At 45.2% G+C, this 27173-nt stretch overlaps 1 protein-coding gene across 1 annotated transcript; it reads right to left on the bottom strand.

Moving 5' to 3' along the window:
* Nucleotides 1-16607: 16607 nt before the first annotated feature.
* On the bottom strand, nt 16608-26961 carry LOC144326208 (uncharacterized). Its single transcript, XM_077922659.1, has 2 exons — nt 26958-26961; nt 16608-19321 (listed from the first exon to the last, which is right to left on the bottom strand). Exons 1-2 carry the CDS (start codon nt 26959-26961, stop codon nt 18414-18416), a joined length of 912 nt encoding a protein of 303 aa, XP_077778785.1. The 3' UTR covers nt 16608-18413.
* Nucleotides 26962-27173: the final 212 nt, after the last annotated feature.

Raw genomic sequence — 27173 nt, 5'->3', positions numbered from 1 at the left:
TTCAATTCCTCCTTAGGTTCCAATCAGTCCCTCCATGACATCTCCTCGGGTCTCATGAATGTACACTCTGTCCTGCCACCTAATTTTGCTACATGAGTTGTTGGCATCTGTCTGTCTCGAGAGACAAGGGAATGCGCCTCTGCCTCTGGGGTGGGGGGTGAAGTCAAACCACTGGAGAATCACAGCATCTGCTTTGGCTGCAGAGACTGGTAACTCATAACTGCTGCATCCTGCATTTCCCCCCTGCTGCATTAGCAGCACTGAAATGTCCTTTCCAGGGCACAAGCCTGGGCAGTATGTGTGGAGGTCCTGGGCTGTGTAGGGTTGCCATATGTCCGGTTTTCCCCAGACATGTCCTCTTTTTTCAGGGCTAAAATCTCTATCTGAGCAAGGGTTCTGTGCAGCATCCAAATCAAACATGGTGACCATGTTGCCCATTCACCCTCCCCTCTTCCTCAACTAACTGTCCCACACACACATTCCCTCATGACAAGGATGCAGCGCATGTGTGAGCATCATGCCCATGGCTGCCGTGGGGAGCCAATTGGAGTCTGTGAAGTAGTGACATTAGCACAGCCCCCTTTTGTGCAATGATCTCTTTGAACCTAGGCTTTGAGCGTGAGGCAAACAAACAGCAGCCCCCCCCCCATTTGTCTGAGAAAAGAGAGGTCACCCTCATTCCTCCTTATCCTTCATCTTCCTCCTCACTTCCCTTTTCCTCTCAGATCTCTCGATGATTCTGACCTCCATGCAGCACGGGTGTTAATCCTTCCCTGCTCACCCTGCCTTGACGTGTTCCACCCTCACCTCGGGTAAGGGCACCGTGCGGAACTGCTACGCTCCCTCACCAGACAAGCGCTCCCTCAGCCCACCCCATCCAACCTTTCCTCATTGCTCCCCCCTCAGCTACTGTCAACGCACACAGAACTGGGCGACATGGAGCCGGAGAGACATGGCCCCCACCAGGACCATCAACGCGGTGAGTGCTTTGTACTACATCTCCAGCTTGCTGATGAAAATGCCGTCAAGCGACAAGGAGTTCAGGTAAGAGGAGGGGGCCACTCAGGTAGCCTCTCCATCTTGGCCAAGGCAAGAGGAGTCTTTTCACCCTCTTAACACTGTCCTCCCACTCACCCCAGTCCTTTCCGGCTTGTCCTGGGCAGACTACAACCACTTCTGTTCTCCTTCTGCACCCAACCTGCCTTGGGCCTGGGTTGGCACTTGTTGGGCAGGAGGAGACCAAGCACTGCTCGTGGCTTTGTGCTCTGCAGGGCTGTGATTCGGAGCCTACTCCCACCCCAAAGATTGAAGGCTAAGAGAAGGGACCTGAACCCCTAGGAGTTGACACCTCTAGAAGGCACAATGTTGTGCAAGGCTTGGTTCAGCAGTATATCACACTAGCCTCCTCTCCCCAGTAGCTGTTACTACCGTATTTAGCAACATGCAAAGCCATGGACCAACCTGTGGAAAATCATGAGTTGTAAATCATGAGTTGGCAAATGCATCCCCTTTTTTTAGCTCTTCGAAATATGGCAACCCTAGGGCTGCCCAGATGGCAAAGCCCTCTCTTGGTTTTGCTGAAAGCAGAGCAATACATTTGGCAGAAGCTTGGCTGCAGGAGTTTCCAGAAGGAGGCATACAACATGCCATCGAAGTATCTTAGGGACTCCAGATTTATGTATTGCTTACTTCTTAGTCCTTTCTTCTCCTGAATATGTCCTGCAAGGCAGCAGCTACAGATTTTCCCTTGGGGATTACTCTTGAAGCCTTTCTCATTAATGAGAAAGCATCAAGGCAGTGAAGGTTTAGGACCAGAGTTTTCCTTTTCTAGATGGCCTACCTTCCCAGGTTGACAAGCCCCAGGGCTTTTTTCAGGGGGAACTCACAGGAACTGCACGTCTCAAGTGGGGTCCTGCACCTCTCAGGTGGGCATCATTGCTATTCTAAGAGAATGAGAGAGGTTTTCATGGTGAGTTCCAGCACCTCTTTTTCTAGAAAAATAGCCCTGACGAGCCCCATCTGCATGGCTAGTACAGGTGAATTGTCTTATTTTTAGAAGCCCTGGGCCATATCTACTGTTAGTTCTGCTCTGAGTAGATCCACTGAAATTAACAGATGTGACTAAGATCCATTAATTTCAATAAGTCTACTCTGAATAAAACATGGTGATATACAACCCTAGGTTTTTAAATTAAAATTGATGGTGATATTGGAAATTTACTAAACCTCACACTGATTTAGGTTTCATTACAGAAACTGATTGAGCTAGCAACAAGAAGAATTTGGAAACCTCAGTACAGTAGTGTTCATGGTTCCAGCTCATAGGAACAACCTATGCACATTCAGTAGGTTCCCCCACTGTAGACATGCCCTCAACTTGTGGAAAGTGTTGGGGAAGGACCAGAGTAGGGGTGTATAGCAGGGACTGTTAGAGGGGGATTTTCCACTGGTGGCAGATGACAGAGACTGTGACTCCATGAGACAGGTGTAAAACCAAACCAAATAAAGACTTTTTTCAAAACAACAAACAGTAAAGCTTGTGGGTGTTTTTCCTGCAGGCAGAGTTCAAACTGCAGCTTTTCTCCTTTTGTTGCCATGGCCAGCTGCACCCAATTAGCCCAGAGCTCACAAAAACTGTTCTTAAAGGTATAAACATCTTTACTGTTTCTATGCAGAATGATTCTTTCCCAACAGGGACAGGATGAGCAAATATGCTCTGCTTCTCTCCCTCATGTGATTATTGTTCTTCATGTTTGAATACAGGAACTGTGCTTCAATTAGGTTTTCTTTAGTCATGTGACACAATCGCTTAATCTGATTTGCTGCACTTATCTATTGACTATTAAATTCATATCCCATCTTCCCTCCAAGGAGCTTAAGGTAGCATGCATGGTCCTCCCCATTTCAACCTTACTACAACCTTGTGAGGTGGCTTGGGTTGAGAAATGGTGACTGGCATGAAGCCACACAGTGAGTCCTAGTCCAGAACTGACCACACTGGCTATACCACCATGTCATTCTGCTCACAATATGATCCCTGACTGGCTAGGATCATGCGATGAACAGAAGAAAAGCCCTGAGAGATTAGGAAAAGAACTGGCTGGCTAAAAAAACAAAACAAGAAGCAGAACAATGGCTGCAACAGTGAAGGCTGGCCCATTAAGGTGAATGGGGCACTGCCCAAGCAATCTCAGCCATCCCCTACCCACCGGTCTTCTGACTTACACCCAGTCCAGGAGGTAGCACTGGCTGTCAGTTTCCTTTTCATTAGTTTCAGTGTTGCCTTACTGAACTCTGCCCTTCATTGGTTCTGTCTCTGTCACTGGATCTGAGAGCCAGTGTGGTGTAGTGGTTAAGAGCGGTAGTCTTGTAATCTGGGAAACCGGGTTCGCGTCTCCGCTCCTCCACATGCAGCTGCTGGGTGACCTTGGGCCAGTCACACTTCTGTGAAGTCTCTCAGCCCCACTCACCTCACAGAGTGTTTGTTGTGGGGGAGGAAGGGAAAGGAGAATGTTAGCCGCTTTGAGACTCCTTAAAGGGAGTGAAAGGCGGGATATCAAATCCAAACTCTTCTTCTTCTTCTTGGATCTGGCTCCACCAACCATTGCCTTTTGCCCTAGCAATCCCAATGGGCACCATCTTCTTCTAGACTGCAAAGAAGCTCAAAAGAGGTGAAGGTGTCTCAAATGTAGAGCTACTCAGGAAATATTTTAAACCTCCCCCCTGCCCACCCATGAAACATCTGTTGTAGCCCCAAAACAAATACACATCCACATGCCTCTGAAATAGATGCAGAATGTAATCGGCAATGTAAGGAATATCTTTTATAAGCTTTTTTATTCTTTATCATTCCTGTTGCTCCTCACTACTCACATTTTCATCCTGGTTTGTTGTTCACCCTACAATAGTTAGCTTGGTTATCTTGTTAGAGTCTGAGTGCCCTATTTTTAGTTGACCTTCTTTCTCCAGTGTAGATTCTCTCACAAACCATTTTTACTTAAAGATACCTGTACACATTGGAGTCAGTTATGAAGGGCATGAGAGTCTTTATTACATGGCATTTTACTCCTCTGAAATATACAAATGTGTTCCCGATCCATTTTAAAGGGGCAAGCAGAGAATAATAATCACACACTCTTTATAGCAAACATGCATTTTGTAGCAGGGTGTCTTGACCTGTGCATGCTGCAAATGGATGTATAAGGGGGTGCTTTAAGACTCTTCAAGGCCTCTCTTTTACAACAGGAAGAAGGATACAGACATACAATGTGACCATGTGTTGTTGTCGAGCAGAAATATATATTGCAATAGATCTAGCACACTGGAGTCTGTTAGTCAATGGTAGAAATTAATAAATGGTATTATTTAGACAATATCTGGGATATGAAGAAAAATACAAGCTGCAGAAATGTGCCAGAGATGAAATTCCTGGGTTACCTTATGCAACCAGCCTGGGCGGGCTAGTTAAGTGCAGAGCCATTAAGGAACAATGGGGAACCAAGCACTGAGCCATTAAGCATCACTGGCAATGCAAAAGAGCTGGCCTTCCCACCCGCCTCTAAGGAGAATTGGCAGATTGCCCAGGTGAAGGGAGGGCATGGTGTCACAGGTTAAATTGTCCCTTTTGAAATTCTAAAGGTGTTCTTTCTGGGAGAACAAAAGCCCATATTTGTGCTGGCTGGAGGAAGCTGCACCAAGAGACCAGGAGACATGACTGACTGCTGCTCTGGACTCAAGCTTGCTGAAGCTAGGAGAGGGACAATGAGAGACACTCTTGGGGTATAATGTTCTGCACCCTCTCCATGGAAGGCTCCGCATGTAAATGTGCGCCCAATAAACCACATTTCTTAAAGACACTCTCCGCTGTGCCTTGATTTTCCCAATGGAAACACAATCCTGGAGGAACATCAGGAACCCCCTGGGTCTTGTTGCCATTTGGTAGAGAGCTGGGGTGGTGTACAACCTTCGTAAGAATATATTCTGCCATTTATCTCTAGCAGGAACTGCTCAGGACTTTTATAATGAAATTGGGTTTAAATGCTGGAAGGCTGGGGTACCTCAGGCCTGGGGATCAAATGCGGTTCTTTCTGTCTGTTCCTTGGGACTCTCCCCAGGCTATACCTCCTCAGCCACACCCCATCTCCCCAGGCAAGCCCCTCATTGATCCTTCTAGAGTGTTTTTGCCTTGCTGGAAGGTGTTCTGGAGTTCTGGTCATGCTTTTTGCTTGCTTGCCTGTCTGGATGGATGGAGGATAGAGGGGTGTGTGTGTGTGTGTGTGTGTGTGTGTGTGTGTGTAGAACCTAGCCTACAGTACAGAGGTAAAATCTACATGTATTGCTCCTCTCACTTTTACTTCTGACCCCAGCCACCACTGCTGCATTGCCCCCTGAATAATGTTAAGAAAGGAATGTAGCCCTCAGTCTGAAATGGTTCCCCATGCCTGCATTACATGCCTGTGATTTGGTTGCAAAAGCTCAGATTCTGAGTCAGGACCGAGGACTCAGCTATATAGCTGCAAATAAAATGTTTTGTGTGTGTTTTTCGTGCAATATACAATGTGATACTAGATGGCGATGATGAGCCTTATGGAAAATTCAATGTATTTTTTTAATGCTTTTTTTTTTTAAAAAAAGCATGCTTTTTTTAAAAAAAGACCTTGATATTTAACTATCTATAAAATTGTATCAATGTTTTCTTTTCCATTCAGTGTTTTACTAACACTCCCATTTGGGACATACAGTAATTCAGAGGCAGAGCATCTCCTTTGCATGTGGAAGATCCCTGGTTCAATCCCTGGTATGTCCGCTTGAGAGACGGACCAATGCTCAGTGATACAGCACCTGCATTGCATGTAAATGATTCCTGGTTCTCACCAAGCTTTTAAAGATGTGCTGTGGTATGCTCACTCATGAGGCTCTCTCACCTTCTGGGAATGTCAGAATTGCAAGTGCGCACTTCTTTGAAGTGGGTGCATCTGCTCCTATGTGGCCACCCTATCTATAGTACAAACTTTTATCAGCCAAAGCACTAGTCTTTGCAACTGCCTGTTACACATCTTTGCAAATCACTCTTTTGTCGCTCACTCTTGTTTTAATATCAGTTTGTTGCATAAGAGGAGTCGAGCAACCTTGGTGTCCTTCCCCCCCTTACTGCCAAGGCTGTATCTTCTCTGATGTTTCCTTAGCCTGTAGAGGAACAGGTGCTGCAAAGGAGAACTTTTTTTTTTTGCCAGTCATGTCCTTCAGTCACAGCCAGCCACCCTGCACCAAAGTCAATGGGACTGCTGTAGCGTGACTGAGTGTGTGAACTTGCAGGAGATAATGATTCACAAAATGCACAAGCACAGCTCCCATCAGGTCAAATGGGCTCTGTGAGAAGCTCTGAGAATTGTGCACTCTCTATCTTCCTTGGGCATTGGTGCAGTCTATTCCTACACCTCCTGTTAAGAGGCCTCTAGAAGTCATCATCAGTGGATTTTACAATTCCCTGCAATCACATCCTAGGGAAAGGAACACCAAGCACTGAATGGTCCACTTCCTGCTTAAGCCACACCTTCAGTATACTTTTAGAGTAATATCATGCTACTTTTACAGCCATAGCTCTCTCCAAAGAAACCTGGGAAATGTAAGGATGTTGTTAAGGGTGAAGGTAAAGGGACCCCTGACCATTAGGTCCAGTCATGGACGACTCTGAAGTTGCAGCGCTCATCTCGCTTTATTGGCTGAGGGAGCTGGCGTACAGCTTCCAGGTCATGTGGCCAACATGACTAAGCCACTTCTGGCGAACCAGAGCAGTGCACGGAAACGCCGTTTACCTTCCCACCGTAGTGGTACCTATTTATCTACTTGCACATTGACGTGCTTTCGAACTGCTAGGTTGGCAGGAGCTGGGACCGAGCAATGGGAGCTTACCCTATCACAGGGATTCGAACCGCCGGCCTTCTGATTGGCAAGTCCTAGGCTCTGTGGTTTAACCCACAGCGCCGCCCGTGTCCCTTCGCTGAGAGTTGTTAGGAGACCCCTATTTCCCTCCCAGAGCTACAATTCCCAAAGTGGTTTAACAGTTAAGCCCTTTTCCTGGAAGGAAAGCTGGGACTGTAGCTTTGGGAGGGGAACAGCATACTCTCCAAGTGTCCCGATTTTCCAGGGACAGTTCCAGAATTATGAAAGCCATCCTGGCTTCTGAGTTGATCTCAGAATGTCCCTGTTACTCCTGTCAGTGCTGCCACCACTGGGCTTGGGGAGGAGTATGAGCCAGTGCTTGTCCTAAGCAGCTGCAGCTGCATCTACAATGGAGTATCCAGTTGCCTCTCCATGTCCTTTCCATGGCTTCTGCTCCTATTGGCTGCTGTAGTGGCCGAGGAGATGACACTGCTGCTGTCAAGGCCCAGCCCCACATGATGCGCCTGCTCTGAAGTGCAGGCAGAGGGCAGGGCTGCCCTGGGTGGGAAGAAAGGGGGGGGGGAGCAAAGTGGAGCAGAAGGAATTTTGATTTATTTTTCTAAAAAAGAAATGCTTTGTGCATCTGTGTCTAAATTTTCCCCTTTCCGAAACTTATTTATTGGTGGCGTGGTTTTGTGGTTTTTTTTATTTTTTTATAAATCTACTAAATAATAAAATAAAATAAGGATTAAGGGGTTTTCTCAGGGCGGTGGAGGTCATATGCGCTGTGTCCCATTGATGTAGTGGTGCTGGCACTCACCTTTATTCTTTTTAAAAATATTTTTATTAAACAATTTCAACATAACAAATTATCAAACCATATATCCACATACATTATTTCCCCACCTTTTCCCCCCTTCCATCCCTCCCTCCCCCCCACCAGGGACCTCCCTCAGCTCCTCTCTCTGATTTCTCTGCACATATTATTCTCTGCATGTTATAAAATTACACATATCCTTGCCTTTTCTATCTATCATGTTATCAACCAATAAATTTGTGTATGTTTATTCAAAACCTGCCAAGCAGTTCAGTTCATTTGGTTGTCTTTTAGATAATTTGTAAAAAGTTCCCATTCTTCCTTAAAGTCACAGTTGTCCTTGTCCCACAGTTTGCATGCCAATTTAGCCAACTCTGCATAGCTCTTCAATTTTTCTTGCCACTGTTCTTTTGTTGGGATTTCCTCATTCTTCCACTCGCCTTTATTCTGATAGGAAATGCTCTTTGGTGGGGGATCAAGGAGAGTCAGTCGTGTGTGTGTGTGTGTGTGTGTGTGTGTGTGTGTGTGAGAGAGAGAGAGAGAGAGAGAGAGAGAGAGAGAGAAATGTCCCTATGTTCAACTGAGGAATGTTGGAGGGTATGGAATAGGGGTCTTTTAACACTGCTCAGCAGGCTTAACAAACTGAATTTTTGCATTCAGTTGTCATTCAACTCTAATCTTTATGCAGGGCTCATCCACATGTCTTGTGCCTAGAAAGCACACTTTGGGTGGTTTCCCACTTGTCCCATGCTTCTAGGCATTGGTTCAAGAGGTTTTCATGGAATCACAGAATCATAGAATTTTAGAGTTGGAAGGGACACCAAGAGACATCTAGTCCAACCCCCTGCAATGCAGGAATCTCAACTAAAGCATCCATGACGGATGGCCATCCAACCTCTGCTTAAAAACCTCCAAGAAAGGAGAGTCCACAACCTCTTGAGGGAGACCGTTCCACTGTCAAACAGTTCTTACTGTCAGATTTTTTTTATTTTTAATGTTTAGTCGGAATCTCCTTTCTTGTAACTTGAAGCCAATGGTTCAAGCTCTACACTCCAGAGCAGGAGAAAACAAGCTTCTACCCTCTTCCGTGTGACATCCCTTGAGATATTGGAAGATGGCTATCAAATCTCATCTCAGTCTCCTCTTTTCCAAGCTAAACATACCCACCTCCTTCAACTGCTCCTCAAAAGGCCAGGTTTCCAGACCCATGATCATCTTGGTTGCCCTCCTCCTGGAACTGAGGTGCCCAGAATTGGACACAGTGTTCCATGTATGGTATGAACAGGGCAAATAGAGTGATACTATTACTTCCCTTGCTTTGGACAATATAATTCTGTTGATGCAACCTAGAATAGCATTGCTTCTTTCGCTGCTGTATCACACTGTTGACTCATGTCATCCACTGTTGAGTTTGTAATCCACCAAGACCCCCCAGATCCTTTTCATGTGTTCTGTGCATCTGGCTTAGTGCAGAACCTGACATTTGTTTCTGTTAAAATTCATTTTGTTAGCTTGGGCCCAGTTCATCAAACTGTTATGGTCATTTTGAATTCTGATTCAGTCTTTTGTGGCTGTCATGAATACGCTAGCTCCCAGCTTTGGAATGCAGCTGGTAGAAGACTACAGTTTGCAAGCGACAGGATCAGATTAGAGAAGTGTCAGTTCCATGTGACTGAGGTGGAGTCCTTGGGCTAACACATCACTCCCCAAGGAGTACACATGGACCCTGCCAAAGTGCAGGCAGTGGTGACATGTCAGGAACCCAGAACCAAGAAAGACTTGCAATGATTCCTGGGTTTCGCAAACTACTACCAGAAGTTTATACCCAGATACTCAGGACTAACTGCTAACCCTAAATGCTCACAGACTTTAAACTTTTTGGTTATTCCATTTCTTAATTGCTACTTTGCTGTTTCCTGCCTTGGGTGGAAAGGGAATGTTAGAAACTTAGGGTTGTCTCCAACTAAGTCCTGCTCAGAGTACACCCACTGAAATTAATGACTCTAATAGTTATATCTGATATTTTCAATGGATCTAATCTGAGTAGGACTAGCACTGGATATAATTCCTTATTGTTATTATTGATGAAGATCTTTCTTAATTATTTAAGTCATTTATGTTGCTGTTATTTAGTCGTTTAGTACTGTCCGATTCTTTGTGACCCCATAGACCAGAGCACGCCAGGCACTCCTGTCTTCCACTGCCTCCCACAGTTTGGTCAAACTCATGTTGGCCGCTTCGAGAACACTGTCCAACCATCTTGTCCTCTATCGTCCCCTTCTCCTTGTGCCCTCAATCTTTCCCAACATCAGGGTCTTTTCCAGGGAGTCTTCTCTTCTCATGAGGTGGCCCAAAGTATTGGAGCCTCAGCTTCAGGATCTGTCCTTCCAGTGAGTACTCAGGGCTGATTTCCTTCAGAATTGATAGGTTTGATCTTCATGGAACTCCTTCATGGATCACTGTCTTGCCGTGGCGAAGGGGCTTGAACAACTCAGAGAAGCTATGAGCTATGCTGTGCAGGGCCACCCAAGACAGACAGGTCATAGTGGAGAGATTTGACCAAATGTGATCCACCTGGAGCAGGAACTGGCAAGCCACTCCAATATCGCTGCCAAGAAAACTCCATAGACAAAGACAACAGGCAGATAAAAGTCATTTATATACTGCTTAATTACTGTATTCAGATTTATCAGTGGTGTATATAAATACAGTCCATAGAAAATGGGACAATAAACAGTGAAAATGATGATTGTGATGCCTTTCTCTGTCTATCTGCACTTTCTTTTGTTGTTGCTACAAATGGCACATGCTTGTACCTTGTACCAAAAGCCAGGAACTTCAGCTAAACAGATATAATTGGTTTGCCCTTTCTTGAATAAGAGTGGACCTTTCTGGGCTCTGATAAAATAGATTATCTTTGAGCCTTGCACCCTCAATACTCTGCAAACAGAAAAAGGGAAATGCTGACACAATTAATGTCTACTCATGAATATGCCTTTTGCCAGGGGCGTTAGGAACATAGAGAACTGCCTTATACAGAGCCAATGGTCCACCTAGTCCAGTAATACCGACACTGATGGCAGCAGCTCTCTAGGGTTTCAGACTGTGTTCTCTCCCAGGCCTACTTACAGATGCCAGGGAATGAACCTGGGACCTTGTACATGCAAAGCAGGTACTCTACCACTGATCGACCCCCGTTTTCCCCTTAGCATTGCTTGGTCTTGACAAGATTTGGGGGCACAAGCCGTTTGCACACATTTTTCATATCTTTATTTATAGATGCAAATGAAGCAAATTTTTAGAAGGAGAGCTGCCTTGTAAGCAAAGTAATTTCTCTCTCTCTTGTTTTTCTTAAAAAAATCATTCAATATAATGGGTCAAAATCTCTCTTTTTTAAAGCAATTGCTGTAGTGCGAGTGTGTATGGTGTTTTGTTTTTAAAGATGACCTTCAGATGGTGTGGCATCCCTGCTATGCTTGATAGCTCGCCCTCCTTCCATTGTGGTCCATTCAAATCTGACTGTCTGGACACCACTGCCTTTCACTCCAAGCTCCTTCAACAAACTTGGTTACCCCACACACTCTGATGGCCTCCACCATTGCTACTTTCCAGTCATTACCAACCCCTGACAAGATTTTAATGAGGCCAGAGGTCTCTGGATGAAATAAGAATGGGGTCCCAGAACTTTCAAAATGAAACCTAATGAAAAATATATGCTTGTTCTCCCATGAGCCATCTAATTTTCACATCTCACAAATTACCTCTGTTAATGCAAGCTGCACCCTGCTCCTGAATGACTTCAGACACTGAACTCTGGAGTCTTTGTCACATTATCTGGCACTGAGTAATTCCATACCAGTAGTCTGACATTTCCATTCAAGGGGGGGGGGGAGGGAGGGGAAGAGAAAAGAGAGATATATAAATTGATTAAAATTCAACAGGCACAGAGTGTTCAGCTTTTAAAGGTCGGAGAATCCAGCAGATGATCAACTGTAAAATAATTCGACATTTACAGAGGTGAGGGTGGTGGAATGGGTGGAGAACAGGAGAACGTGTCCAGCTCTTTCACTGGCCAGATATTAACGGCTGAACCAGAATTAAAGCCAATGTAATTATAGTCTAACTAACAGACACACTGAGTTTCAACCCAGTTGGAGGGTTTTAGGTAAACTGCACTTCTTGAAGAGACATTAAGGAAAAGTTCTGAACAAAGATGTGAGAAGAGCTGTCCCTTCCTGGATTTTCCTGCTTCCCTTTGAGATACCTGGTTGTGAGAACAGGATGCTGGACTAGATGGGCCTTTGGTCCAATCCAGTAGGGCTCTTACGTTTGAAAGACATAGGCACATAGGAAGAGCCCTGCTGGATCAAACCAAAGGACTATGTAGTCCAGCATCCCGTTTCCCATAATGGTCAATCTCAGAGAAGCCCAAAATAAGGACATGAAGGGAACAGCCACGTCTTACTCATATTCCTCCAGTGATTAGTATTGGAGCTATCTTACTGCTATCATGACATGGATTTTTTTAATCCCTTCTTTGCCTGAGATCCCAGAAAGCCACTGCCAGTCAGAGAAGACAGTACTGAACTAGATAGTTTGTCTGACCTGCTATAAGGCAACTTCCTATATCTGAGGATAACCTTAGCGTGAGGACCTCTTCTTTAGTGGACCCTAGTCTCCTTTCCATATGGGAAACCACTGCATACAGAAGACCCCAGGTTCAATCCCCAGCACCAGCAGGTAGGGTGGAAATGGTCCCCATCTCAAACCATAGAGAGCTGCTGCCAGTTGGTGTAGAGTCTGTAGACAGCACTGAGCTAGATGGACCAATGGCCTGACAAAGAAGAAGGCAGCTTCTGGTCTTCCTGTGATGTTTTGAAAACCTCCTGTCCAAAACCCCAAAGAGCTGCTGCCAATCAGAATAGACAGTACTGAACTAGATGGGCCAAAAGTCTGTCACAGTATAAGGCAGCTTCTTATGTTCACTGTGTTAATGCTTGCTTGCCAGGAAGAAAGCTGGGGAGTTATCAGGTGGTGTATGCTGCTATTTGCCCTTGCTGCCTTTACTATTCACTTGCTCTTCTCATCCCCTCTAGGGCAGAGAGAGTGTGGGGTAAGCAAGCAGATTACAACAGCAAACAGGAGGAGAAGCAGCTGACTAAGCAGGCTCTCAGATATGCCCCACCACCCTAGCCATGCATGGTGAGTGGCCTTGGGAAGTGCTCTATTATGTCAACTCCTGATGGCAGCCCTGGGGTTTGCAGCTGATGTTTGATCCCAGCTAACTGACCTCCCAGACAACTGATGTGCCTTTTGTGTGGAGAGCCTGTGTTTACAAATATTTAAACTAGTTGTGAGGCACCAAGGGGTGTGTATGTCTCAAAACAAGGATTCTAACCACCAGTCTGACATACCAGTGCTCTGATACTTCAGCCAACCAGGCAGATTTGGCTCTGTGGATCAAGAGCACCCTCTAGGTTGATGTTGAAGCCCAATTGCTTGTTGGCTGACCCTACAGTCCAAACAAAGGCACACTGTGTAATATAAAACCGACACCCAAGGGCACTTCCAGAACATCACTCTTTTCAAGTGAGATTTGGCCACATACTGGCAAATTCAGGCTACACATTTAAAGTTTGTCCGTTGCTGTTGCACAACAAACTTGACTCCCCAAAACTGGACTTGCAATAAACACAAATTAAAGAGAAATGTGCTGGAACATATAGGATAACAATTACTTGACACAACTTCATATAAACTCAGAAGGAATTCTCAATAATCAGCTGGCATCAGCTAACTTCCCCACAGAGTTTGTGAAAACAAATCAAGATGTAAGTTCAATAAACCCAAGTCATTCCTGCAGTCTGAACTCCTCATCTCATCAGGTGCCTCGTCTTGTTTACTTCTTGATTTGCCTTTCCCACAACAGCTTACTTTTGACTATGTCAAAGGTAGCCAATATAGTGCCTTCCTGATGTTGATGGACCACAGCTCCCATCATGCCTAATGATTGGCCATGCTGCCTAGTGCTGATGGGAGTTGGAGGTCAATATCTAGAGGACACCATGTTGATTTCCAGCTATGTAAACTACCTTTGACTCTGTGGAGCATTGTTTGCAAACTGCAGCCTGATGGTTCCTCTTACTCCACAATTAGCAATACAGTCGTACCTTGGCTCCCGAACGCTTTGGGAGTTGAATGTTTCAGCTCCCGAACGATAGAAACTGGGAGTGTGTGTTCTGGTTTTTGAACGTTCTTTTGGAAGCCAAACATCTGGCTGGGCTTTCACAGCTTCTGTTTGGCTGCAGGAGCTTCCTGCAGCCAACCAGAAGCTGCGCTTTGGAAGTTAAACATTTCGGAAGTCGAACCAACTTCCAGAATGGATTCTGTTTGACTTCCGAGGTACAACTGTACTTAACGTATGGTAGGAGTGCAATGAGAAATTAATGCATAAAACATTAATTTCCTTCATGTTAGTAGCTGCTTGGTTAGAAATTACAAAACCCTGGAAGTTGGTGGTCAGCTTAACTTTTGAGCAATGGTTCCACAGATTTTTGCATATTGCACTTGAAGAAAAATAAGTGCAGAATATAAAATTGGGCAAAGGGAAAGCAAAGCATTTTGGCTTTTTTGGAACCTGGAGTCCACTCATGGAATTCGTTTCAGGATATATTACAGGATTCTCTCCTCACCCCCTTTCTCTTCTCTTTTATTTCTCTTTGTTGTTGTTTTGTTTTTTTACTTTAGTTTGATTAGTTTTTTTATTATATTGTACAGTATGTTGGAAAGTTTCAAAATTTTTTATAGGAATACATTACAGGATATAGACTAGATCTTCAGCTTCCATCTGCCTTCTTGAGACTGTTGAACCCCATCTGAAGTGGCTTATGTCCTCTGCCTTTGGGACTCTAATTTATTCTACTTTGGATATCCTCAAAAACTTTTCAACTGTTTGTTCTGTGTTTTCTCATCAAGTATATCTACATCTACATATATCTATATCTCTCTGCAGCCTGTTCCAGAGGCCCTTTTTTAATGCCCATATTTCTAGGCTGCCTTTTAGGGCAAACCACTCCACAAAATACATAGTAAAAAAACCCAAGCATTTAGATTGGCAGTCTAAAGCCATTCACAGGCCAGCTACGCATCAAGTAAAACAGCTTAAAACAGTTGTAGACAAGCATCTCTACGAATCTTTCAAGAAAAAGCAACCTAAAATAACTGTGTTTTAAAGGCCTATTTAAAAGCCTGTGTTGATGACACCATAGATAAATAATTTGGAAGAGAGTTCCATTTATGTGAGGCTACCACTGAGCAGGCTCTGCTTTTTTGTGCCTGCTAATCTGATTCATCTTCCAGGGGATCCTATGCACAAAGCCTCTATAACTTATCTCAGGGGCCGGGCAGGAACATATGGTTGAACTCAGTCCCCTGAACTGTGGAATGAAAGCATTCAAAATGCTAGGTAAAGGGTTAATGCTTGCAAGGGCTATAGAACTCTGAGGCAGTTATGTCCGTTGGTACAGCAGTGGCAGTTATTAACAGTCTTTTGTTTGAGAGCAGCAGGTATTTTCTGTTGTGCTGCTGTCTGCCTCAGTCAGTCAGTCTGCAAAACTATTTGTCTTAGAGACAAGCTTATGTAAGATGTATCAGCAATGTAAATAACATCTGTCTTGTATATTTAATCTAACAAGTGCAAGTACACTGAGTAAAAGTTATATGTTATTTAAACTTTAAACAGAGAATGTCTTGCGTAGTTTTTATAGGAGGTAAAAGGGAACTAATTAAAGGGTCAAACAACCCAGGCTCTCTTCTGCATAACTCTGTAAATGGGAACTAAAGTTTAATTCCCACACAAACAACCTGGCCCCACGCCATTTAACTGTAAACTGAAGCATCAAATCTTCACGATTCATCCTTCAAAAGCATATCAGTCCTTTGAAAACAAACTTAGATTAGTCTAACCCAGGTTGGGGAAAATTTTATAGCCTGAGGGCCATATTCCCTTCTGTGAAACTTTCCAGGAGGCCACAGGCCAGAGGTGGTTAGGAACAGAATCTAAAGTATGAGAAGAGACAGGTGTAGATTTCACTTTTGTACAGCAGGCTGGTTTCTAGACACACTTGCTTCTTACAGCGAGGCAAGAAGCATGATCAGAGTTCAAGGGCACATCCCAGCCAGGCAAAAGGTAGAAGTCAGGTCTGGCAAGAGATTTGGCCTGGGGAGAGTTCTGAGGGCCAGCTGGAGAGGAATGGATGGTCTGCATTTGGCCCCTGGACCTGAGCTTCCCCAATGTTTCTTCTCTTGTTTCCAGTTCTCCATTCAGGTGGGACCATTTCAGCATGGGCAAAAGTTGTCCACTCCAGGTGGCTCTAAACACAACACCAGTATTAGAGAATTTCCTGTCCATTCAGAGTCCCGGAGAACCCTTTGTCCCCCTCACTGTGAATTCTCTTTGTGGATGTCAAGAACTCAGCATTCAATCAGGGATGCTTGGAGTGACTGTTTCAGAGAGGCTCAGGAATGTGCCAGCTTTGAGGGGAGAAAGGAAGGAGAGAGAGAGCAATCAGTGCAAAAGGCTTCAAGAGGATATGCTGGGGCGGGGGGGGGGGGATCTTCCTAGTGAAGAGGCAGCTAATTTTGTGTGCTGTAGTTGTCATGGCAGCAGAACAAGAGGCTCACAAATTGATCTCAGGACTCCTGGAATTGTTGGGCTGTCCTGGGGTGACAAGGAATAGAAGAAGCACCTGCTGGATCAAGCCAATGGCCCACCCTGACCAGCATCCAGTTGCCTACAGGAAACCCAAAAGCAGGACCTCGCCCCTCCTGTGGCTTTCAGAAACTCTTTTAAAGCCACCCTAGTTGGTGGACATCACTGCCTCATGTGGGAGCAAATTCTATAATAATAAATAATAATATTTTTTTATTTATACCCCGCCCTCCCCAGCCAAGGCCGGGCTCAGAGCGGCTTACAAGCAATAATAAAAACAAGTTGAATGATTACAACTTAAAAACAAAATTAAAATACAACATTAAAATAATATTGAAATATTGAAATATTAAAATTTAGCCTCATTGCAGGAGGAGAAGGAAAGGAAAAAAGAAAGAGAGGGAGGGAATCAAATTGGCTCCAAGCCAAAGGCCAGGCAGTACAACTCTGTCTTACAGGCCCTGCGGAAAGAAATCAGATCCTGCAGGGCCCTGGTCTCATGAGGCAGAGCGTTCCACCAGGCCGGAGCCAGAGTTGAAAAGGCCCTGGCTCTGGTTGAAGCCAATCTAACTTCCTTAGGGCCCGGGACCACTAGCGTGTTGCTATTTATGGACCTTGAGGCTCTCCGTGGGGCATACCGGGAGAGGCGGTCCCGTAGGTACGAGGGTCCTAGGCCGTGAAGGGCTTTAAAGGTCAAAAGCAGCACCTTAAATCTGACCCTGTACTCTACCGGAAGCCAGTGCAGTTTGAAAAGCACTGGGTGAATATGCTCCCATGGCAGATGCGGCGAAGGTGGAAAAATGTCACCTTGGCTGTTGCTGTAACTTGCGCCTCCATGGAAAGGGAGGCATCAAGGATTACACCCAAACTCTTAACGGAAGGCAATGGCACTAATTGGGCCCCCGCAAGAGAAGGGAGTTGGTCCCTCATCCCCATGCCATCCTGACCCAGCCATAGGACCTCTGTCTTCGAAGGATTTAGTTTCAATCGGCTCCCACGAAACCATCCAGCCACAGCTTCCAAGCATCTGGTCAGTGTGTTCGGGGCTGAGTCGGTGTGGCCATCCATCAGCAGATAGAGCTGAGTGTCATCAGCATATTGGTGACAGCCCAGCCCAAAGCTCCGGATAATCTGGGCAAGGGGGTGCATAAAGATGTTAAAAAGCATCGGGGAGAGAATTGCGCCCTGTGGCACTCCACACACCAAGGAATGGCGCAATGACATTTCCCTCCCTAGTGCCACCCTCTGTCCCCGACTAGAGATAAAAGAGCACAGCCAGTTACGGGCTATGCCCTGTATCCCCATGTCTGCGAGGCGGTGGTCCAGAAGATCATGATCGGCCATGTCAAAGGCTGCTGACAAATCTAAAAGGATCAGCAGTCCTGACCCGCCTCGATCCAGTTGTCTACAGAGATCATCTGTTAGGGCAACCAGAGCCGTCTCAGTCCCAAAACCAGGACGGAAACTGGACTGAAATGGATCTAAAGCCGATGTTTCCTCCAGAAACCTAAGAAGCTGTTCAGCAACCGCTCTCTCAATTACCTTACCCAGAAATGGAAGATTTGAAACTGGGCGGTAATTGGATAAGGTCTAAGGGATCTAATGAAGTTTTCTTTAAGAGTAGACACACTACTGCTTCCTTCAGTTCCCCTGGGAATGTCCCCGTGTCAAGGGACAAATTGATAATTTCAACCAGGGGAGTCCGCACAACATCTGGACACTCCCTAATCAGCCAAGATGGGCACGGATCAAGGAGGCAGGTGGTGGGCCTACTAACTTGGAGGAATCTGTCCACATCAGCAGGGAGTATCCGATCGAAATGGTCCAACACTGGACCTGATGTCAGTCGAGGGGCCTCCAGTACAGTTACTGTATCTAAATTGGCAGGGAGGTCACGGCGGAGCAACAGGACTTTCTCCGCAAAAAAGCTCGTGAATGCCTCACAGCTGTGGGTTGAATTTGTGCTTAAATTTGGTTGTCCTCCTAAGGACGTTATTGACCTAATTATTCTAAAAATTTGTGCCGGCGAGAGCTAGCGGATGCAATGGAAGCTGCAAAGTAAGATTTCTTAGCAGCTTTCATAGCCATCTCATAGGCTTTCATAAGCGTCCTATAAGATGTTCTTGAGGCTCCGTCATGAGTCCGTCGCCATACTCGCTCTAGCCGTCTGAGATCCCGCTTCATTTTCCGGAGCTCCTCAGTAAACCAAGGGGCCCGGTTTCGACAGGGTCGCAGAGGGCGCTTAGGCGCGATCTCATCAATGGCTGCCAAGAGCCGGTTATTCCAGTCCTCAACAAGGTCATCTAATGAGTCGCCAGGAGGAGCAGGGTCCTGCAAGGCTTGTCGGAATCTATCAGGATCCATCTGTTTTCGTGGACGAGCCCAAATAGGTTTGCCACCCAAGCAGGGGAGGAGCAGGAAGTCAATCTTGGCTTTCAGAGCGTAGTGATCAGACCACGGCACTTCCACAGGGGGGAGCATAATCACATCTATGCCAGCCCCAAAGATCAGATCCAGCGTGTGGCCTGCTTGATGAGTGGGGCCCAAAACAAACTGGGAGAGCCCTAGTGTTGCCATGGAAGTCACTAGGTCCAGAGCCTGTGAGGAGGGAGTGGCATTGGCATGGACCTTGAAGTCTCCCAAAACCAGTAGGTTTGGGAACTCCAAGGCCCAGCCCGCCACCACCTCCAGCAGGTCTAACAGGGTGGCTGCCGGTGTGCTGGGTGGTCGGTACACCAGCCAGATAGCCAAGCTCTCCTTGGTGCCCCACATGAGACCAACACATTCAATGCTGGAGATTGCTGGTGATGGCAGAGCTCTGAAAGAGCAATCCTCCCGGATTAACAACGCTACTTCCCCCCCGACCCACAGTCCGCGATTGATGGAGGACAGAGAAACCTGGGGGGTGTTATCTCATGTAGGGAGACTACTTTGCCTTCCGTACACAGGTCTCCGTCACGCAAGCCAGGTCAATCCCCTGTGAGACAAAAAAGTCACGCATGGTGGCGGTTTTGTTGCCTATGGACCTGGCATTGCACAGCACCAATGACAGAGGTGGGTAATCCTTGCTCGCCTCATCCCTTGGGATGGGGCGTAGATTGGAAGGGGTTCGAGGATCACTGCACCTCAAAACCCTTCGCCAATAGAGATATCTAGCCCCACTGCCATTCCTCCCTAGCCCTTCAATAGTGGAAATCCCAGGCCCCATACTAGCCTCCCCAATAGAGGAGTAACATCCCCTCAATAACAAGTCATCCTTGGGCCAGGACTCCTGGGTCAAAATGGTATGGGGAAGAGGTGGAGGTTTGATAGGGTAAGTATTCCTAGAAGATAGAACCCAACCAACCGCACCCCAAGCGGAGGGGACAGTCCCATGGTGTTTCATTAACTGTCAATCCCCCTCTCCCTCCTGGGTTAATTGGAGGATTGTTGGTTCTATCTGTGGCTGTGGAAGTATTAATGAGGTATGTGTTATAAAATGTGGATCACTGGCCAACAAAGAGCCAGATTCGAATTCAGAAGATCTGTCCATCCTGTCTCGCCAGGAGTACAGTAGAGAAGGCTGATCATTCTGATAAGTTTTTGGAACATTAGGCAAAGGTCCAGATGTAGAGTTGGTGCTGGATATCTCCAGATTGTCAGCAACATAGAATTCTTTAGGTGTTGTTGCCATAGAAATGTCGGAGGTGCCAAATTCCTCATCTAATTCGGTGTCGCTTGAAAAGGGAACAGGGAGTTGCACTGATGTCTTTCTATGGGATAAGGAGCTGTTGGACGTCTTTAAATATTGTGCTCTAGGCTCTACTGTCCTTATATTTTGGGTAGAAATCTCAGTCTTTATACTCATTAGCCTCTTCTTCAGGTCTTGTAATTCTAGGCTTACAGAGTTCTTTTTTTCCTTCGGGCAATTAGTGTTTCTAGTGTTGAGCTTGGTTTCCCTTATCCGCATTAGCTTTGACTCTATGCAAGGGACCAATTGACTCCTTGTTTCGTCCTTAAATACCCTCACTGGGCGGAGAGAGTGGAACCACCATAGAGTATCCTTTATCTCCATGAGTCGAGATGGGAGGGCTGATGACCTAAAGGTCATAAATAGGCGCGTTGTGTTTCTCACGGTAGGCAGGAAGTGGAAATTTTCTAGATCTACATTTCGGTAATGGTAATTCAGGAGCTGAGACAAGGACATAGTAATTTGTCTGTGGTTCATCCACCTATGAGTGTATCGGTGAATCTCAAGCATTATCTGGTTTGTTTGCAAGACTTGACAGGACCTCACTTCATCCATAGTTTGAGTTGGTGAGTTGTTAACAAAGTCATTTCTTATTATCCTTTTAAGCCCTTGGGCATTTAAAGGGGAGGAGCTAGTATCCAATTGTTTCTCAATGTTAACTATTTTGGTGAGGATTTCATTCAGTCTTTGGAGAACCAGAACCATAGTTTCTGCAGACAACATGCAAATCTCTTGGTAGTGGTGCGTATCCGGAATCGGTTGAAAGCAGGCTCCTCTGATATCTTGTTCTAGAGGCCTGGGTGGGTCAGCGTTAGGAGTGGGACGAATCCCTCCTGCACCTGCTCTTGCCCTCTTGGACGGATTAGCTTTTTCTGGGAGGAGGGGGGTCGGGTCATTGTCATCCTCCTTAAGGTGGGGTAAGGTTCCCCCAACGTTGTTACTCACTGTTTGTTCTATTTGCTCTGTTTTCTTGGCTTCCTCAACCTGCTCTGTTTCTGAGCCAGGGAAGATGGCGTTGGCTCTCTACTGATTCTTTGTTTTAGAGGAATTGTGAGTCCCAATAATGGTCTTCTGGCTCTTTGCACCTCGTTTTCTCCTTCCGGCAGGCATTCTCAATAAGGAAGTGACAGTTGGAGGAGTGTCACTCCAATGAGGAGTGACAGTTGGAGAACTAGGCCTCAAACCTTCCGGCCTAAAAGAGTAGGTTTTAGCAGGGAAAGCCACCCCCCCCCCCCGAACACACTCAGAGGTGGAGATTTAAAGCACAGACCTGGAAAGAACAGGGCAAAATTTAAGTGTGAATAAGCCCTTAGATTTAAAAAGAAGGAGATGTTCCTGCCTCTCTCATGGCGCTCAACCCGTCCGGGCTGCCCTTGGAATATAGTTTAACTATGTGCAGTGTGAATCAGCCATTTCTTTTGCCAGTGGCAGAAACACTTACATTGTATGCAAAAGGTCCCAGGTGTGATCCCTGGCATTTCCAGGCAGGGCTGGAAATGTCTCCTGGAGGGCTGCTACCAGTCAGTGTAGACAGTACAGAGCTAGGTGGACCAGTGGGCTGGTGTATAAGGCAACTTTCTATGTTCCAAAGGTCATGGTTTGGAATATACATACATACATACATACATACATATACATATGAGTGTGTGTTTGTGTGTGTGTGTGTTTGTTTGTTTGTTTGTGTGTGTATGAGCGCGCACGTATACTCACACATAAATACATATAGGTATGTGTGTTTGTTTTCATCTTGATATTTATTGATTCTAAGGTAGTAATCTTAATTATAGTTTGCTGTTTTCTCCAATACTGTATTTTTTTCTTGATTAGTGTTCAGTTCTACGTATGTTCAATCCACACTATGTATGTTGTTAGGAGTGATGCAAAATTAAAGATATATTTCAGTCTGGGAAGAACAGCAAATTAAGCAATGTGTCTGGGGTTTGTTGATTTTAAAAATGATCTTTATAAAGGAAAGAAACAAAGGATTAAACAATTTCTTAGGTAGTTATATTCATATATTTATTTATTCACATGATGGTTGTTGAACTTGATTTGGCTGTGTGTGTGTGTGTATTCCTGATCTTCCAAGTACAGAGCACAGCTCACTCATTTAAGATAGGAGTCACCAAACTATGTGGGACGTCAGGTAAATGAGGAATGTTGAGAAAGTGCCATGTTCTTTGTAAGTGGGCAACTTACAAAGAGTTGCTCACAGAAGTACAACAACAACTGAAATTGAAAAGTTCTGAAGATATGACAGTAGTTACAGATTGGTTGCAATATCATCAAGTAAATGATAGGTTTAAAATAGATAAGAAAAATGGATTTAGTATAGAAATTTCAAGGTTTGAAAAGGAATTATTGGAAAATAATGTGAAGTCACTTTCTAAAATGTATAAATTGTTGCTAGAGTGGCATACTAAGGATGAAGAAGTTAAATCGTTAATGATAAAATGGGCACAAGATATTGGGCACAATATCCAATTTTCATCTTGGGAAAAATTATGGTGGGAAGACTTAAAATTTACAGTGTGCTATGCGTTGAAAGAAAACTACATGCAAATGATTTATTAGTGGTATTTAACAGCTGTAAAATTAGCTAAAATGTATAGAACTGCTTGCAATGTTTGCTGGAAATGTAGGGAGAAGGAAGGCATGTTCTTCAGAATACTAAAGCATTCTGGGAAATGATTTACAATGAGTTGAAGAAAATGTTTAAAATACAATTTGTGGAAAAACCAGAGGCTTTTTTAAAAAGGCATTTTAGGTACAGAGATTCCGAGGGAGCAGAAATGACTATTCATGTACACGGCGACAGCAGTGAGGATACCACTGGCCCAGAGATGGAAAGAAGACGAAGTTCCAACCAGAGAGGAATGGCTGATGAAGGTGATGGACTATGCCGAAATGGTGAAATTGACTAGGAAAATCAGAAACCAGGAAGAGAAGAATTTTAAGAAGGAATGGGAAAAATTCATAATGTACTAAAAAGAACACTGAAAACAACTGAAATCTTTGGCAGCATTTGAGTAATGCTTGTAATGTACGTAAAACTATGGAAAAATGGATTACTATTCTTTTAACAAGTTAGAGAAAATAAGATAAGCAGATGAAAAGAAAGATTGATAATGGTAACCATGGAAGGGCGGAGGGAAGTCAAGGGATTTAGAGAATCCTAAATGAGGAGGTGAATGATTTGTTTGAGTTTAAATTTGTTATGTAAAATTTAATAAAAAATTATTTATTTATTAAAAAGAGAAAGTGCCATGGGCAGCAATCACAAAATGACTACTAAGGTATGTGTAAAGGTAAAGGGACCCCTGACCATTAGGTCCAGTCGCAGACAACTCTGGGGTTGCAGCGCTCATCTGGCTTTATTGGCCGAGGGAGCCGGCATACAGCTTCCGGGTCATTTGGCCAGCATGACTAAGCCACTTCTGGTGAACCAGAGCAGCACATGGAAAAGCCGTTTACCTTTCCGCTGGAGCGGTACCTATTTATCTACTTGCACTTTGTGCTTTCGGACTGCTAGGTTGGCAGGAGCAGGGATTGAGCAACAGGAGCTCACCCCATCGTGGGGATTCGAACTGCCAACCTTCTAATCGGCAAGCCCTAGGCTAAATAACTGCCATGGGTGTGGCACCTCAGGCCCTTCTTTGTGTGCTCCCTCCACAAGAGGTCCAGGGGTGGCAACATGAGAACAGTGTCTTTTCTGTGGTGACTCCCCGATTATGAAATGTTCTCCCCAGGGGGGCCCACCTGGTGCCTTTATTACATATCTTTAGGTGCCAGGCAAAGTGGTTTCTCTGTAATCAGGACTTTGACTGACTAAACAATCTATGAGCTTTTAAATGTGTTTGAGGGAGGGTAGTTATTGGTCTCAGGGACGCGGGTGGCACTGTGGGTAAAACCGCAGCGCCTAGGACTTGCCAATTGTCAGGTCGGCGGTTCGAATCCCCGCGGCGGAGTGCGCTCCTGTTGCTCGGTCCCAGCGCCTGCCAACCTAGCAGTTCGAAAGCACCCCCGGGTGCAAGTAGATAAATAGGGAGCGCTTACTAGTGGGAAGGTAAACGGCGTTCCGTGTGCTGTGCTGGCTCGCCAGATGCAGCTTGTCACGCTGGCCACGTGACCCGGAAGTGTCTGCGGACAGCGCTGGCTCCCGGCCTCTAGAGTGAGATGAGCGCACAACCCTAGAGTCTGTCAAGACTGGCCCGTATGGGCAGGGGTACCTTTACCTTTTAGTTATTGGTCTCATTTGGTATTTTTATGTCGTAAACTGTCCTATGATCTTCATATTAAGGTTGTTTTTATAAAACATAATTACAGTGGTACCTCAGGTTGCATACGCTTCAGGTTACAGATTCCACTAACCCAGAAATATTACCTCTGGTTAAGAACTTTGCTTCAGGATGAGAACAGAAATTGTGCAGCAGTGGTGCAGCGGCAGCATTAGCTAAAGTGGTGCTTCAGGTTAAGAACAGTTTCAGGTTAAGAACAGACCTCCAGAGTGAATTACATTCTTAACCTGAGGTACCACTGTATACGTAACAATACATAATTATAAAACAAACAAATAATAAGAACAACAAGAACACAATATGGCTGTCTTGCATGTGCCATAATACAAAATGACTGCCCTGGATTATGAGTAAAACAAAATGGCTGTCATTTTGTTTTACTCCACATTTTGTTTTACTCATATATAAAAGATTAGAAAGAGAAAAGAACCAAAAATGGTGTAGATATGCCACCCCAAGTAATTTTGATATTTGAGGGGTTATACAATAAGACCTTTTGCCTGTGCCATAGGAGGTACTGGCAGGTGGACCGTTACCCACAAATGTAATGTAGACAACCCCCTCAGATAGCCAGCTTTCTAAGGTCTACCTGCCATTTCTCTCTCGTGAGAGTGTTTTTGTGCTGCCTCGTGCAATGGGCTGACATTTAAGTTTTAGAGCAGAGGCTGGAAATAATGGCTTTTTTGCTGAGCTCCTTGCTAATCACAAACTGCTTTCGCATATTGAAAATGAGTTCTGCTCAGGACTATTGATTTTTTTGCTCTTTGCTGTTCTTTATTTCATGCTCTGCGTCAAGATGCTTAACCTTACAGGGCTGGGATATGCCACAACTCAGTTGTCACAACTTATGCAGCCCTTTCCGCTCCTAAGTGTGAGAATTAATGATGGAGCAAAGACAGTAAGGTAGAGAAGGGGCATCTTAAGATTCAGGGGTGCTCAAAGGAGTAAAAATGGTGACTAGATTTTATCACATGCTATTGTCAAACCTTTAGAGCCAGCTTTGTTTAATGGAAAAGCGGGGAATCCTTTTCAGCCTGAGGGCCACATTCTGTGCTGGGAAACCTTCCAATAGCCAGTGTTGAGTGGGACCAGAGGCAAAACTGGGTGGAACAAAGAATGTAAATTTTACCTTTGTGCAGTAGACTGTACTGTACACCCATTTCAAAGAGGGTGTGAAACAAGACCAGTGGAAGGTATGGTTTGGGGAGAGTTTTGAAGGCCAGACAGCAGTGGCGTAGCGTGGGTAGTCAGCACCTGGGGCAAGGCAAGTAATTTGCGCCCCCTGACCCGTGGATTTGCGCCCCCTAACCCGTGGATTTGCCCTAACCCCAGATGTTGCGCCCGGTGCGGCCGGCCCCCCCTGCACCCCCCACGCTACGCCACTGCCAGACAGAGAGGTCCTGTGGGTCACATTTTGCCCTTGGGTCTGAGGTGCTCTATCCCTGCCCCTTTGTGCAAAGATGCAAGGAAGGAATTGAACCTGGGAAATCTTCTGTATGCTGCAAATCACCTGCTTTGTCACTGAAATAGGCTGACAGGAGCTGCTGCCTCACAATGGCTATGAAATGCTGGAAGCTGTGATGTTGCACTCTCAGCAAGGGCAATTGCACTTTACCCTATATACAGCTCACAATAGCTCATATGTCTGGGCGATTACTAAGGTAATGTTGAACGGCAAATGCAGCTGCCTGTTTTCCATCTCCCTCTTTCTTGCTAGCATTTGATGTTCAAGGATTACAAACAATTTTCAAATCAAACATGTGTTAAATGTCACCTTTCAGCTACATTCGCTTGCTAAAAAGAACCTTAAGATATCAATTCCTTTCCCCACCCCCCAGAGTATTTTTTTTTAAAAAAAGAACAAAGAGATTTGGAACAGCACACATTGTGTAGGAAATCTGAGTTCCTCATAGGTATTGTAGGGCAATTTCCTTTTTTAAAAAAATCATTAACAAATCAAATGCTATTACCATGGCTTTCATCATTTGGGGCTTGTCAGTTTTCTACTTTCTCTGGAGTCCCACGTAAAGAGGATGCAAATACACATGCTGGAGTGGCAGCTGCTGTTCCTATTCTCAAAAATGGGTGGTGGTGGATAGGTGAGCAAGCTTTTGGAATTTCAAAACCATCCTTTCAAATAATGGGGCACCTAAAAAAATAAAATAAAAATAAATGTTTGATGCCTTTTAAACAGATTTGCTGTGAGGAACCTCTTCTCTTTTTTTGCCACTGCCTGCTTTCTCTTAATCAGTTGAGGGTTGAATACCAGTTCTGGTTGGGGCCAAAGGCAAAAATGGACAGAAACATTGCCTTTTCCCTCTTTCTTCCACCCCTTCTCTCCCTCTCTCTGAATTCCCTGTTTTTCTCCCTCTTTTTCCTTCTCTCCTCTGTCAGTCTTTCTCTTCTCCTCTCTTATTTCTGCTACCCACTTCCCTTCCCTTTTGACACCATCTTCCAGTTGCTGTGCGACTTGGGGCAGCCCTGAACAGATGCTGGTTTGACAACATCTGCGTTCCTCACCCATGTCGTCTGCCTAACTGGTTTGGGGGCTTGCCCCTAGTTATGGTGCAAGTCAATTAAATGGGACTCCCTTGTTCTCTTAGATTCAGGCAGGTGGTAAGGGCAGCTTAGAAGGGCCCTCACGCAAACATGTCCGTGCAATGGCAGAGGCCTGGTTGGAAAGGTTAACACGCTGCTACATGGGAGATGAGTGGAAGAAAAGGAAATACAAATGCC

This window comes from Podarcis muralis, chromosome Z, assembly GCF_964188315.1.
Source record: "Podarcis muralis chromosome Z, rPodMur119.hap1.1, whole genome shotgun sequence".
Classification (NCBI taxonomy): domain Eukaryota; kingdom Metazoa; phylum Chordata; class Lepidosauria; order Squamata; family Lacertidae; genus Podarcis; species Podarcis muralis.
This window is presented reverse-complemented; position numbering and strand designations above follow the sequence as displayed.